This window comes from Chelon labrosus, assembly GCF_963514085.1.
Source record: "Chelon labrosus genome assembly, chromosome: 8".
Lineage (NCBI taxonomy): Eukaryota > Metazoa > Chordata > Actinopteri > Mugiliformes > Mugilidae > Chelon > Chelon labrosus.
Genome location: NC_140358.1, coordinates 9,922,365 through 9,937,065, shown reverse-complemented (window position 1 = coordinate 9,937,065; position 14,701 = coordinate 9,922,365). Strand labels below are relative to the sequence as shown.

Sequence of the window (14,701 nt, the reverse complement as noted above, 5' to 3'; positions counted from 1 at the left end):
GTATGTTTTACAGTACAGACTAAACATTCACCTGCATTTTCATCATGGGCTCATGAATAAGGCTAGTAATAGGATTGCACAGGATTTAGCCGTTTCCTTCTGGAAATGAAAGCGTTTGGTTCTGTGTGATGCAGTTAACTGGCTCAAGGAACTTAAGGGAATAAAAAATGAATTCATATTGTAACAGTGTCAGATAATCTCCCTCCTGTGACCTGGACCAGAATAAGCCTGTAATTAATTCTGTTTCACTTCCATAATCAAACAGCGTGAATATTACTGACAGCATTTCCATTAAGGGCAATATTTTTTTTCACCTGAACAACAAAGCTATCTTCAGCACAAGAATCAGCATCATTTTAGAGACCTAATCTTGTTTTTATTTGAAGAATGCGTTCTTCAGCAGATCTAAATGACGGTAGCTTATAGGAAAAACATCAAGAGGATGGTGTGTTATTTGAGTCTGTATTATTATTATTATTTTTATAAATAATGCAAGTTCCCTTAGAGGATTAACTGGACTGAGTCATCATTTACTCAGATACTGCTTGAAGGCAAATGTGCTATTGGAATAAGCAACCCAGTCTCATTTACAGCAAATCATTAACCAGTCAAATTCAACTTAAACACATGAACCCAGAAATAACACTGAAATAATGATTTATGAAAACATTTTATTTGAAATAAATTTAAGTTACTCAGATTAACATTATTTCAAGTTTCCTTTGAAAGAGTACTGTCCATGCTTTAGACAGTACTCTTTCAGATTTAAGTGATGAGGAATTATGAGATATTCTGTTTCTATAAAACTTTAGGTCAAATCAACCAGTTTACACTCTCACCATACAAAAGTGCTCAAAGTGACAAGAAAGATTTTAGAAAATACATTTACATTAAAATGTGAGGGGTGAAATTCAAAAAAACAAATATGAAATAAAGTTTGAGTACAAAAAAAAAGTACAATAATCAATACCGGCTCCCAAACAAATGCTTCTGATTTCTCACAGATAAGTCACTGACAAGTGAAGAAAATGATCCAAAATATAAACCCAGAGCAAATATTCACAGTAAGTTTGAGATAAAAAACAACAACAACAAAAAAACAATAACAGCAGAAATGAGTGCTTCACATTGATACAGAAGTGGTCATGGATGTTTAAGGCATTGTAAGACAATTAATAAATAATTGGATATTCTAAAAACTTAAAAAAATAGTACCATTAAAAACACAAGCAGGGATTCACGTTTCAGTTGCCGGTGTTGGTCACTTTGTGTAGAGCGCTCAAATTCAGTGAATGCTCGTTGGGAAAAAATTCTCTCAACAGGAATGAAAGGAGCATCTGTTATGAAAGACAGGCCAACAAAATAAGAATACGATTTATGCACCGCATCAAGTGAAACAGAAGTCACATCAGGTGACAGAAGATACTTACATAGATAAGCGTTTTGTTTTCCTCACCATTCTGGAGAAGATTAAAAACAGACTCCACGTCCGTCTTCTTCAAGACAAGATAATTTGAATCTACAGAAAGAACAGAAAGGTTCATTTTCGATGCGCTGACTGACAACAAATACCTGGATATTTCCCGCTGATGTCCAGAAAAGTGTCGCCTACATCTGGCGTTGATGAGGTTATGTGCTCGTTCCCTGGTTTCATCCTTTTGTTCATCGGTGCGAGGGGGAGAAGAAGGAAGAGGAGGTGCTGCAGGCTGAACCTCCGGCCACTGTTTGTCACGCATGGTGTCGATGTACCCAGCCATCTGTGCTTCTGTTGGGTTCACTTTGCTGAGGAAAGAGTTCACTTTCCTAGAGAGGAGCACAAACCAAAAAACTTCACACACAAAGACTCAACAATTGTGTTAACTGTGGGAGGGCGTTCACATCACACTTACTTTTTCAAGATAGGCATCACGGGTTTCAAGATGGCATCGAATATGTTTATTAGGATGGAATTTCCTGTAGAGACAAGAGTATTAGCTTTACCATCATGCTTTAGGTTTTTGTCAATTTTTCAAGTATTCTTAAAGCTACATGATTAAATTTTTCACCTCTAGGCAGAGATAACCCCACAATCAAATAGAGCCACAGCATATTTTAAGTTTGTCTACCTACCCAGTGACAAACCAAGACACGCACAAGCTTTTAGAGCACAATATATCAGGGTATTCATGAACATCATAAGCTGGAGATCCCAATGTAAGCTAAGCTGCAACAAAACTGCTGCAGAGATTGGTGCGATTATATTTTTCTTACACAAATCAACGATGCTTTGCTTTATGCTGCACAAACTTTAAAGCTCCCTCAAACTCTTCTGAGTCGACATTAGTTCCAAAAGTATATATGAATACAGAACCACAAGCTACATTTTATAAAGCATACAAAATCTGTTATATTTTCCTACCTTTGATCTCTTCTCAGTTTATTTCAGTACAGTGTAAAAATTAGTTTCCACAGGTCTAAAGATTGCCTGAGGTTGAAAATTTATCACAGTAGACTTCAAGGCTGCATTACTGTTGCATGGTGCAGCGGTTCAGAGATGAATTGATTAATGTATCTGACCAGGATTCTCTGACTTATTATCCTAGATATCCTGTAAACTGTAAGAGCCTTTTCCACAAGAAGATGCTGTATGGATGTCTGCTGTCAGTCCTGCATTATCTGAGCACATGAATGCACCACGCAGGTCATATAAAGCAAGCCAACCTTTCCCCTTAAAAAGCCATGTAACAATGAACAGAAACTACCTTCTCACTCGATTAGCTTTCTCAGGCAAGTTTTAAGTCTCCGCATATTGAATTCATAGTGAAGTACACATGACAATACCGTCTGATTTTAAACAGTGAACCAACCAGATATTTCTTTCAGCAGATCAAGTATGGCTTTGGTCGCCTCCAGGTGCTCCCAGTTGACCTGGCTCTTTTGACACTGTGAGTCCTCTCCTCTCTGCAATGTGGTCTGCGTTTCCTTTCCTTGAACCTTGTTTGCACCACCAGACATCTTCAGTGACATCTTCTCCTTTTTGTTTGACCTTGCACTGAAATGAAGCCAGGAAGGGCTTTCTGGGCTCTCCCGCAGCGAGCCTCCATTTTGGTTGCAGGGTGAGTCAGGCACTTCTTCTTCACAGCTCATTTTTGTTGAGGCCAAAGACTCTTGTGATTTAGACCGGGTCAGTCCTTTGATGATCATTTTGAAGTGAGAGGTTTTGTCTGTTTTGTCTTGGGGACCGTTTTCATTTGAGGAATCTGAGTTAATAGCAGGCTGTGGATCAGTTTCTGTCTCAGCTTCCTCAGGCACTTCTGAAGGAGACTCATACTCGGAGATAACGATAGTTGGGAGAGCAGCAGTGGGAACATCGCTGCCTTTCTCAGCAGTACTGGCACTGTGGTTTTCTGGAGATGCAGCTGTGGATTCTGCAGGTGGAGATGGCGTTATGATTTCTTTTGGTGCTTCTGTCCGAGGACTCAAGTTCTGCAGAGAAAAACAGCACAATCAAGTTATAACAGGCACTGGGCTTCATGGTACTGAGCTGCAGAGACATTTTAAAGGGAAACCCCACATGAAGTTTAGCTTACTTATTAGAAGGACTGCTGCACAATATGTGACAATAATCCCTCAGCAGGGTTATCTCTGGCTCTGCTTGAGATTTCACACATTTTTCATTCAGTGAGGGTCTAATGAAAGATCCTGTCAAGATGCATTGTGGGAAGTGTAGTTTGACAATTACTAAAAACTAAATTTAGTTCACAATTAATTATGACCATATCACACCTTTATATAAGTAAAGGCGTCAGCTGTAGTTATCAGACCATGTTCCATTCAGTCCATTTAGAAAAATTTCCATTTAAAGACAAATTGTTTCACAATATTGTTCTTCTAGTTGGCACATCTCGAATGCGGCTTTGCATTTGTCCAATTGTTCTTTGTCGTCATACTTTTTAAATCCAAAATGCTGACACATCAGCTTTAAGGTCTGATGGTGCTCTCAGAGTTATAGCTTCATTCATGATTTGGATCTCAAACACACGTGGACTAGTCTTGATCCTCTCGCAAGGTCTCGTGAGACTAGTCATGTGAAGTCAGCCATGCAGTGTATACAAAGATGGACGAACCCTCTGTGATGTCACCTTAAGCATGATGGCTCTTAGTGCACCATCTTGGCGGTGCCTGACTCCTAGATAAAAATAGCCAAAGAGGTGGAGCATGAGTGGTGCTAAGGCGGGCGAGTGTCACCTAGCCAGGCAGCTAGCGACCTGTGACGGCAACCGTTTGTCGTTCAAAGTGACCACGTCCTTTGTTTTGCATAGATTCAAATATAATTTGTGTGCGTCAATCCTACAGTTGCCATGAAAGACAAAAATTAGCCTTAGAGACTAAAACAGTTCTTTGCTCCAGGCTGTAAACATGTTTATTAATGCTGTAAATTTGAATCATTTTAACATGGAGGTCTATGGGGATTCATTTGCTTTTAGAGACGGACATATTACCACCCTGAAACATGCTTGGTTCCTTGAATGGTCACTTGAGACTAACTACCAACAAACCTAAAATAGGCTATTCCAGTATAGTACCATCTTCAGTCTAGTTTACTGTAGCTATATATCACCCCTTGCCACTAACAACGGTGATTTCTCCAAGCCTCTCAAAGTGGTGATTTTGAAATTTTCAAGACAAAGAAGATTCATTTTAGTAGTTTTATAGCATCAGGGTGACCATATCCATTTTCATAGTTTTTTTTCTGCAATGCTCACAACTTTCATGTCTTGTGTCTCATTTTTATATTATTGGTTCTAATAAAGCTAAGACAAAATAAGAGATCCGAGATCTGTATAAACAGAGACACTACTCCAACAATGTCCGACACATGATCGGACAAGTTGCAAGCAAGCCAACAGTTCATCAACATTATCAAAGCCACTCTTCATTTAGAGTAAGACTCAGCATGTATATTGTGTGCGTATGGTATGTTCAACCACAGTAAATAGGTCAAAGCTGAACCAGGTAGTCGTTCTGTAAACTGAAAGGTTACTAAAATAGGTTTAGTAACAGTTTTTCTATTGAACTTTGGTTGACAACACAATAATAATTCACAGTGTGATTAGCAGTTCATAAAGTCAGAATATCAAAAACTCAGTAACTTGCTTGCTCTCTTCAACCTGCGTCGAGAGGGAAGTGGCGGGGACCAACAACTGGTAACAACAAACTAAACAATGACATGAACTATACACCAGAGGAAAAGCCATGATATGGTCTGTCCTTCAGCCATCTTAGCTTCACCTCGCTGGAAGAGTGCTTTGGGTTGATACTGGTCAGCCTTACGAACACATTTTGGAAGTTGTCGCATGACAAATTATGACATGCTAGTCCTTTTATTAAGACATTGTGAGGCATCTTAAATGTAGTATTAGTTGCCGTCAACTATGATACATGACACAAAATAAGAAGATCAACCATGTGCTGACTGAACTATGTCTATCTAGCATGAACAGGTCAGAGCCCAGAAGTTTAAGTCCTGAGTGTAAATGTAAAACTGTGTTGTTAGCAATCTCAGGTTTTATAAAAGAATCAGCAAAAGTACAAAATAAAACTCTGCTTGGAAATACATTTAAGCAGCCGTGAAACGTTACCTCTTCTTCCTCTTGGGTGGGACTCAGGAAATAAGCCAAACCACTAAGAAGGCCCCACACGCCTTCATAATGTTCCTCTTCATTTAACAATTTCTCAAGTGGGCACAGGAACTGAAAAACTGGTTGAGTGTGGCCGATCAGACTGTCAGAAACCAATTCCTGGAAGAGAAAATAACACAATGCACAGTCATGAAGCTTTTGCGGGTGTTACGTTACACACCTAAGCTCTTCACGTGTTTCACCTGTAGGAAGTGCTCCACTGATAGTCTGGCTTCTTCTTTAACCTCATCGTTGACTTCCGACTTCTCCAGCACCAAGATCACAGGCAGGCTGGTGGAGTCCTGAAAAAAACATGTTTTGTGATATGACAGTTCTCCGTCCAAACCTCTTGTAAAACTGTATCACACATGAATGCAGTTAAACGTTGGGGTTTACAATAGCACGTTCGATTACAGGCTGGTGAAACAATGCTGTGGTTTCCTGTTCTTCTCTCTTGCACGAATGAATGAACAGGCGATAAAGAATAACAGAAAAACTCTAAAGTCAGTCACGCACCCAGCTCTCTAATTATCTGAAAAAATCCAATAGAAATTCCCAACAACAACTACATAGCAATTGATTATTTAACTCAATTTTAATCGACAAAAAAGTATTTAAGTAAGACAAAATAATAACGTTCGCTTGCTAAGGGCTTTCAAAGCTATCAATTGTTGCTTTATGTTACTGCAAATGTAATATCTTTTGGTTTTGGATTTTTGTTTAAATGTGTTATCTTTAGGTTATAAAAACACATATCCCTCAATGCGTTTATGTTGACATGTCTGCTCTTGGAAAAGCCTTATTGCAAACATTAGAAATGTGTAAATGGTGGTTCCCAATAGTAAGTCACTCTTCCAGTTTTTGGAGACTCCATACTCAACGCTACCTGGGATTTTTAGATTTTACCTTTGTTGTCCAAACTGGCTCCACCCAAACTCTATTGAGCCAATACTCAGATCTAGCTAAACAATTCTCACATATTGAAAAGAGTCCTCTCTATTTAAAGCTGTTTTTTAAAGTTTAGTTAATTTTGAAGCTTGAGCTATTTCATTTTTTTAAAAAACTAATAATTTTTGTCTCTTCATGGTCAGCACAGAGAAGAAGGATGACAGCAGAGACCAGTAACTGTTTCACTGTACTTGTGAACATGTGATTATTGGTTTATTTGGACAGAAAATCCTCCTTTCAGTAAGACATGTGAGCTGTCAAAACACTTCTCATGAGCACTGTTCACCAGACAGAGACAAGCTGAAACCGTGGCTATTGCTCCTTAAAGACTGTTAAATATTAAAATGCCAATATATTGGCATCATCTCGCTTGACAAGTGAATCATTTTGGCGTGCTGGCTTCCAGCTTGGACATCAAGTTAATGATTCAAATAACCATTGGACCTGTTACATCTAGAATTGAGCCAATAATGGTTTAATTGATCAGAAAGGCTGTTATCTGTTCATCATGACAGCTCAGTTCAGTGAGAAGCAGGCGAAGTGAAGTCAATAAAAATCAAGTCTAATTAAGCAGAGTACTGCTTTTCCACTTTCAGAAAAATCAGTCAATTACAAGAAGCTGTTTTGATCTAAATACAAAGTTGTTTTTTGGGGTATGCAGTTGGATATTTCTCCATTAACAGCAAAACAGCACAGGCACACAAATAAGTTACATGTTTCTATGAACACAATGAAGTCACACAGGATTAGTTAAAAGCATACTGTGTATAAACAAATTTATGAATCGTGATCTGCCATTCACATGGACACTAGAAGTGCACCAATATTCAAAATAATAGCTCAACCAGAACAAACATTAGTTTCTCTGTTGGTGGAATAAATAAATGTTTTCTGTCCATGTCCACCCCACACGGAGCAAACAACTCATTGTTTTGTTAGCAAAACACTGCAGTAAGAAAATTTGAAAAGATGATCAATACGCCTCAGTCTGTCATAGGCATCTTTTTCCTCTCTTAAATTATATCAGTTAAAATTCTGACTGATGCTATGCGTCATATAAACACATACTGTATATCCTAATCAGATCATTTTACCTATTTTACTTTTACCTGCCATCTATTGCGGAAATATATAACCTCCATGTAGGTCTTCCTGATGTCCCACTGTAGGTTCTCGGGGCTGTCCTTTTCCTCCAGGTGAACAGTGAAGATTACCTCCTCATCCTCATCGTCCCAGTCAGCCTACAACACAGTTAACTCCTGCTCAAAAATGCAGCTCAATCATTAACATACCATCCAAGGACAAGCTTTTACAGCACCCTGGCAGACAGATAACAAGCCTCCAGGACATTCCATGCTGTCACTGATATTTATAACTCACATGAGGGATGCTGACAGTCCAGCGGCCAATGCGCCACATCTCATATGACAGCTTGAATTCCATCATATCCTCCTGGACGCTTGTCAGATATTCATCCAGATCGCTATCCTCCTATAATGGTGTTTGGCCAAAAAGCAGTAATGAATCCGTCATGTTTAACAAATGACTGCGTTCATTTTAATATGTGAGAAGCAGCCTCACCCTGTCAGAGTCCTCCTGGCTATGAACGGAGCCCGCCATGCTAGTGACATCGTCATCGTTGGACACGTCGCTCTGGATCGACATGATCCTCATCACCAGCTCCTGCTCCATCTTTTTCATCTTCTTTTTCTTATCTCTCTTAGACTTCATTTTGTCCACAAATTTGGACCATCCTTTCTTTAACTTGTTGCCTAAGAATTTCAAATCGGGACATAACACAAATCAGGCAATGTCTTACCTCATATTACCTTTTGTTTACCTTAGTGCAAAAGGGACACAGTTTCTATCCTCTGTATACTGACTATTGTACATGAAGTGAATAACAATACATTCTCTCCAAGACACCGAAGAACGCTTTGGCTGAAAATCTGCAAAGACTTTGCACACCAGAAGGAAGTGAAGCAACTGCGAGTGGTGGGGAATATATGTGAGAAAAAAAATATTCAGATAATATAACACGTACTTAATTAGGCCTTGCAGCAGTACAAGCATGATTTATGATTAACAATCAGACTTTCAATGTTGTTGACTTTGTGATAAGCTAACTATTAGTCAATAAGTCAAAACAGATTTAATGAATTCTCACAGATTATGAAGGATGAGGGTGCCTCATAGTTTACAGTGTGACCAATGCAGATAATATGCATATTTTTTATCATATCACATATCATATTATTGTTATGACATAATCAATTCTTATTCAGTCACTGCTGTTGGATTGTTTTCAATACGAAGATCAGAGTTCCTCGAAGACAGCACAGAAATTGTTTGGCATTCAGCTTGCCGTTTGTGTGATTAACTGTCCGGACCAACAAACAAAAGAAGCGGGGGACTAATTATGTGCTGGAAGGCAAGCTGGTAAATGAAATTATAATGTCAAATAGCTCACAACACATCGCTGTTCATCAAACTGTTGTTCAAGACGTTACTCAAGCACAGTCATCTTTTCTCAAAATACCCACAAACCACTCCATCTGTCTTTTCCAACCCCCCATCTTCCTTCATTTGAAACCTCTTCCTTGAGAAATGATATGAAAGAAATGAGTTCTTACGTGTTCATATGACACAGAGCTTTGAACTGAATGAAGCTTGGAGTTGTAACACTAAACACACCTTTCCTTTTGCCTTTGATCCCGCTGCCATTTGAAATCCCTGCTCCCTGCACGCTCCTGGAAATCCGAAAGAACAGACACCAAACAAAACCAGGTCAATTCCAATTTCAAACACAGAAGGGGGCTGTTACAGTTATTGATTCGGGGCTCACTACCACTAGGTCAACTCAGTGGGGTGCAAAAGATGACAGGCACTCACACTTCACTGCCTTCGCCCTCGCCTCTGTCCTCCTGCGAAGCCAGAGAGACTTGATCTGGGTCTGATCCACACAGCTCCTCTGCGGAGCTTTTGGGGGTCACGCTGTCGAGCTGGCTCACAACCAGCTGGTTCAGGTTGTCGGGGTCGGACAGCCATGTGACCAACAGTCCCAGCCCTGAGAAAAGAGCCAACAGACTAATCCTAGAAACGTTGTCTTTCATGATGTTAATGCACACAGATTCTGCACACTATTCTGAGGCAAAAGATTCCAATTTTAAAGTAATAACAGAGTGTAATGAGTTCTGGTTTGAATCACTGATACAGCTGCATGATCAGTAATTATAGGTTCCACAGTAAAAGTTTTAAATGGATCATTAAGCACACAGGGGAATATGCACATTTACTTTTTTAGTAAGAAAGTTGATATTGCTGTTACTTCAAACGGTGAATACAAGTCTATGGTTAGCTGGTTAGCTTAGCTTAGCATAAAGACAACAAATGGGAAACCAGCTAACATAGCTGCATCCAAATGCAACAGAAACAACTCACTAATTAACACGATGAGTTTTATCTGGTTTATGGGTGATTATGTGACAGAAGGAGAAACCTCTGACCTCTCTGACTGACAATCATATCATAAAAGCTTACATCAAGCTAAGCTAACAGTCTTCCATCTTTACACTGAAGGTAATGATGAGCATGTTCTGATGTACATCTCAGCATCAAATTGGTTCAAAATAAGGCAAAAATTAATTTGCTGATTTATGTTGTCAGAAATCGTCGGCTAAAAAGTGCCGGCTAAAAAGGCATACCAAGTTTTAACTACAGCTGTAAAATGCACTTATTTTAAATGAGCAAATGTGCATAACTGCCCAAGCGTGCCCCATAGCAAGACTTGCACTGGCGGATCACTGCAGAGGGATCCTTCTTTGTATGTGCCCTGAAGTTCATGTCTAAGCTCTACAATGCCTCTGACAATAAGAGATTACATACAACTCACACTCCCAAAAAGAAGCCGCAGGAGGCTTAGTCCTTATACAATACTGAGATACGACTGAGAAGTAATTTAAAGCTTCCTTACCCTTTAAGGCAATGATCTCATTTAAGGCACAGCGGTTGACTTCTTGGCCCCAGAGAGATTTCGGAAAAAGGTTACGTACCAGGGTGTCAGAAAACTCTCGGAGAACTGCAATCTCCTCTGCTCTGGAGCTGAACAAGAGCTCTCTGAAACAGAAGCAGAAGAACAGGAAGTGCTATCACTAATGAGCACTAGATGTTTGCCAGCACTAACAAGTGTGATTCACAGCTCTCTAAAAGCCATGGGTCCAAAGACATCTAGAAAACAATGAATGAATGAATGAATGAACTTTATTGTCACTATAACAAGTAACGAAATTACAGCACTCAACCCGTCCGTACATACAATAGGACAGACATACAGTGATCCAGGCATGATCCAGTAAAAGTATGGTAACTTATTCATAAGTGATAAACATTATTGTGGTATTTATAGAGCTCAGACGTTTTATGATGAGCAAAGAGCAACTGAGCCAGTATGAATTCTGAGTCACACTAAAGAGAGGTGTAAAGATTCACCTGTCAGACTGCTTCGCATTATGCAAGTGCTGGGTCAGAATCCGAATTGAGCCCACGACTGCCTGGCAGAGATCAAAGTCTTTGGCTCTCTCAATGATGCGGTCGATTACAAAGTCAAACTCCCTGCTGAGCACCTGGTGCAGAGGCTGGTCATCACATGGCTCAGGGACCTCGTACCAAGGCAGGACCAGCTGAGCGTAGGCGCATTCAAACACTAAAGAGAGCCATAACAGTGTCAGCAAGTCGAAGAGGAAAATGACATTCACAGCAAGCTCCCACGCTCACTCCCCCGAACATCAAACTCCAGCACTGCACTGACTTTTAAGCTTGTCTGGTGAAATTCAACCACTCATAAAATAAATAAGTAAATAAAAAACTTTATTTCAAAACTCAGTGCAAATAGCAAAGCTTTTCCTCTGAACAAGAGGATGTATCTGGATTTCATTAACACACAGAACCGTTTCATTTCCAGTAAGGTAACTCTATTTATATATCATCAAGGGACGAGCTAAGAAACCACTGACCTGGAACTTTTAAACATGAGCTCCTTCGACAGGTTTAACAGTACTGAGATACATTTAAGGCTGTGAATTGTTCATATTTTTTAAAGTAGTATAGCTATATGGTCTCAATATAAAAATTGTAAGTGGACTAAATAATACTTTTATTGTATCTTTTAGATACATTTACATAGATAGATTTAAAGTTAAAAAAAGTGATACAACTGCGGGATAAGGACAAAGACAAAACGAGCCAAATCTGATGTGGTCTCTAGAAGGTTCACACATGTATTAAAGTGCTACATTTACCTTTTTTAAATTCCTCAAATGTTCAAAGGATTTCAATACTTGTGGAAACCTGAACCAATCTGATAGAGAATGAATATCAATCTGTAAAACCTCAAAGGAACAGAGCTCATTAAGAGATCAACATAAATTAAATTATCGATGCACAAATAGATGCAAAGCAAACACACACATCAGTAACGCAGCATGAAAGCCTCCGTCTGACTTCCTGTTTTAACACATCGCAGTTACATACATCTACAGAGGGTGTGTTTTTTATCTTTTCTATTCATAAAGCTCCTCCTCAACGTGTAACATGAGCTCCAGCTGCAGCTGTGTCTATGCGAAACTGTCCTTTTCCAACTGTGTCAAGTCAAAATAGAGCTGAAAACTGCTGACAAAACACCACGAAACCAGCGGTGGAACAGTGAGTTTTTACAGTGGGTTCAATCCCAGTGCAAACTTTTCTAACCTGCACCAAGACAGGCGGTTTCTTCTGTGAAAAACACCCCTCACCTTGCTGAAGAGACCTCTTCACATGTGGATACTGGGACTCCAGTGGTTGGGTCTGTTCACTAATAACTCCATCAATGCATACCTCTTCTTTTGAGGAATCCTGGAAAACAAGACACTGATGGATCAAATGCCAGGGGCTAAGAGCACAAATGCAACTGTATCATTTGTAATGTTAAACTGTGAAAACCTGTTTTTCAGGCCTCAGTGAAAAAACTAAAAACAACAACAACAAAAAAAAAACACCTCAGGCTAAATATGGTGATATCCCAATTTGACTAGTTCTACTAATCTCACAGCTCAGTTGAGAGTGCAAACACGGCGCAAAATAAATGACTTCCACTTTTATAACGATTTTAAAGACACAATTAGCACATATTTGTTTACTCGTGTCACCTTCAAATGCATGTAAAGGAGCCGTATCTCCGTTTTGTGCCATCACATGATCAACAAATGCATCCCACGCTGACATTTTCAATTGTTAACTCGGTATGGATGTGGCAACGCTGCTCGCTAAACGCAACTCCTTGATGCAATAAAATGCAAAACAAATGTTCAGAGTACCTGGAGCGGATTGCAACTCGTCTCTTCATCAGTTTGAGTGCTGCTCTCTCGGCCGCTGTTTCCAAACAACAGCGGAGAAGAAAGACAAAAGAGGAAACACATGAAGTACTGTGTCACTGTGCGGCCGCAGTCTGAAAAATACCAAACCAAGCCGAGAGTTACGGCGATGGAGACGCGCCATAGATACATCTTCCTTCCTTAAAGCAGCCTCCTTTTGCTCGTGGCACCGACTTTGAGCTGTCGTGTGTTGAATAAAGTCGAAGCTGGTTCGCTGGGTCTCATCTTCAGCTCTGTGGGGTAAACGGTTTGATCGAGCGAAGAAATCATACGCGGAAAAAAAGCAAACTTTAGGAAACTGGTCGAAGCGGAGCTGTGATTGGCCGCAGGCGCTTCCCGCGTGTCAGCCATCGACTGTATAGACTAGGTGTCAGCTGTTGATTGTAACAGGATGCCATCTACAGGTCGCAGCTTTACCTGACAACGTTCAACAAAATGGAGCATCTTCTGTGCATCTTCAACAGCAGCAGGGCTGTAGAGTAGAAACACTCAGTTTCAAATGAGGAGCCTCACATTTAAAAGTTTGCTTTAAAAAAATGCAGAGAATTAGAAAAATATGCTCCTCAAAGTGACAATACTATTCACTATTCAGATCTGAACACATAACCTAAGATTTAGTGCAGGGCTGTTATATTATGATACATCTGTTTTCAGTATTTATATATTGTTTGGGGCCAAAAATCTGTAGTATTTCCTCAGGTCATGAAGGAATATTTACTCCAGATGTTGCTAAATCAACTGCAGTCTTCCTCATACTTATCGTCAACACAAAATAGTAAACACACAAATAACTTATATGTCCAAATCAGTCACTTAGTAGGTCAGTTTAAGTGAGAGTGATTTTTTATTTTTTTTGCACACAATTGCCTCTTCTCATAAATTATTCTGATTTTGCAATGTCTATAGGAGTCTATAGGATAGCTTTAAAACTGCCATGTGTTTTGAATTTAAGCAAAGCTAGTTGCTTGTTAAGGACCACAAGGTGGTGCTGACACATCTCTTGTAGATCATACTGAGCAGAAAACCAAAGAGACGCAGCGTTTTGATTTTCACAACGAGACTAGGATGACAGGATTTTTGATCTGGATATAACAGATCATGTGCTGATCAGTCAGACACACAAAGATGTGACTGACAGGCCTGTGACTTACTGCTGTGTGTACATTCACAAACTGTGGACATGTCTGTCAAAACATTGTGCATCTGGATCTGGCAGAGACATAAATAGACACAAACAACACAACAAATAAAGGGTAGGAAAAAGCCTACAATTACTGAAAATAATATGGTTTCTGGTATAGATAGATAGATAGATAGACAGATAGATAGATAGATAGATAGATAGATAGATAGATAGATAGATAGATAGATAGATAATCCCCATGAGTGTAAAGCACTGAGTCCATGACCCCGTCAAGCTATGACATAATTCAGTCTAACAGCTGAAGTTACGCAACAGCCCGGTGAACAGAAGGCTTTTAGTGACCCAGAGTGAACGGTAGCTTCAGTGATTCGCAGACCTGCATGTGGACTGTGGATACAAACTGACCAGCAAGTCTATTTAAAGAGAAGGTCTTTGAAGCGGGGAAACATCACTGCTACGTGCACTTCTACTCAAGCAATGTTTGAAATATTTGAGACACTACACTAGATTTTGATTGTAGTTTCTTTAGAAATCTAGATACA

At 39.6% G+C, this 14,701-nt stretch overlaps 1 protein-coding gene across 3 annotated transcripts; it reads right to left on the bottom strand.

The window, feature by feature from the left end:
- Nucleotides 1-689: 689 nt before the first annotated feature.
- LOC311491423 (uncharacterized protein) lies at nucleotides 690-14,262 on the bottom strand. Of its 3 annotated transcripts, none has more exons than XM_084549339.1 (16): nucleotides 12,959-14,262; nucleotides 12,398-12,497; nucleotides 11,097-11,310; nucleotides 10,582-10,724; nucleotides 9,501-9,675; nucleotides 9,303-9,358; nucleotides 8,190-8,380; nucleotides 7,989-8,099; nucleotides 7,718-7,849; nucleotides 5,864-5,962; nucleotides 5,622-5,780; nucleotides 2,847-3,465; nucleotides 1,890-1,953; nucleotides 1,613-1,803; nucleotides 1,431-1,519; nucleotides 690-1,337 (listed from the first exon to the last, which is right to left on the bottom strand). In XM_084549339.1, the coding sequence occupies exons 1-16, from the start codon at nucleotides 13,145-13,147 to the stop codon at nucleotides 1,245-1,247; spliced, it is 2,625 nt and encodes an 874-aa protein (XP_084405465.1). In that variant the 5' UTR covers nucleotides 13,148-14,262; the 3' UTR covers nucleotides 690-1,244. The 3 variants fall into 3 exon arrangements, with proteins under 3 accessions (XP_084405465.1, XP_084405464.1, XP_084405466.1); XM_084549338.1 differs by having other exon boundaries at nucleotides 1,457-1,519; XM_084549340.1 differs by lacking the exon at nucleotides 12,959-14,262 and adding an exon at nucleotides 12,791-12,839 and having other exon boundaries at nucleotides 1,457-1,519.
- Between the last annotated feature and the right edge of the window lie 439 nt (nucleotides 14,263-14,701).

What these genes read in the sequence shown, in the direction of transcription:
- LOC311491423 (XM_084549338.1), bottom strand. Translation starts at nt 13,147, where the DNA reads ATGTATCTATGGCGCGTCTCCATCGCCGTAACTCTCGGCTTGGTTTGG. An exon ending in GCCAGGAGGACTCTGACAGG is followed by an intron (nt 8,100 to 8,189) that starts GTGAGGCTGCTT and finishes ACACCATTATAG; the next exon opens with GAGGATAGCGATCTGGATGA. An exon ending in CAGTGGAGCACTTCCTACAG is followed by an intron (nt 5,781 to 5,863) that starts GTGAAACACGTG and finishes TTTCTCTTCCAG; the next exon opens with GAATTGGTTTCTGACAGTCT.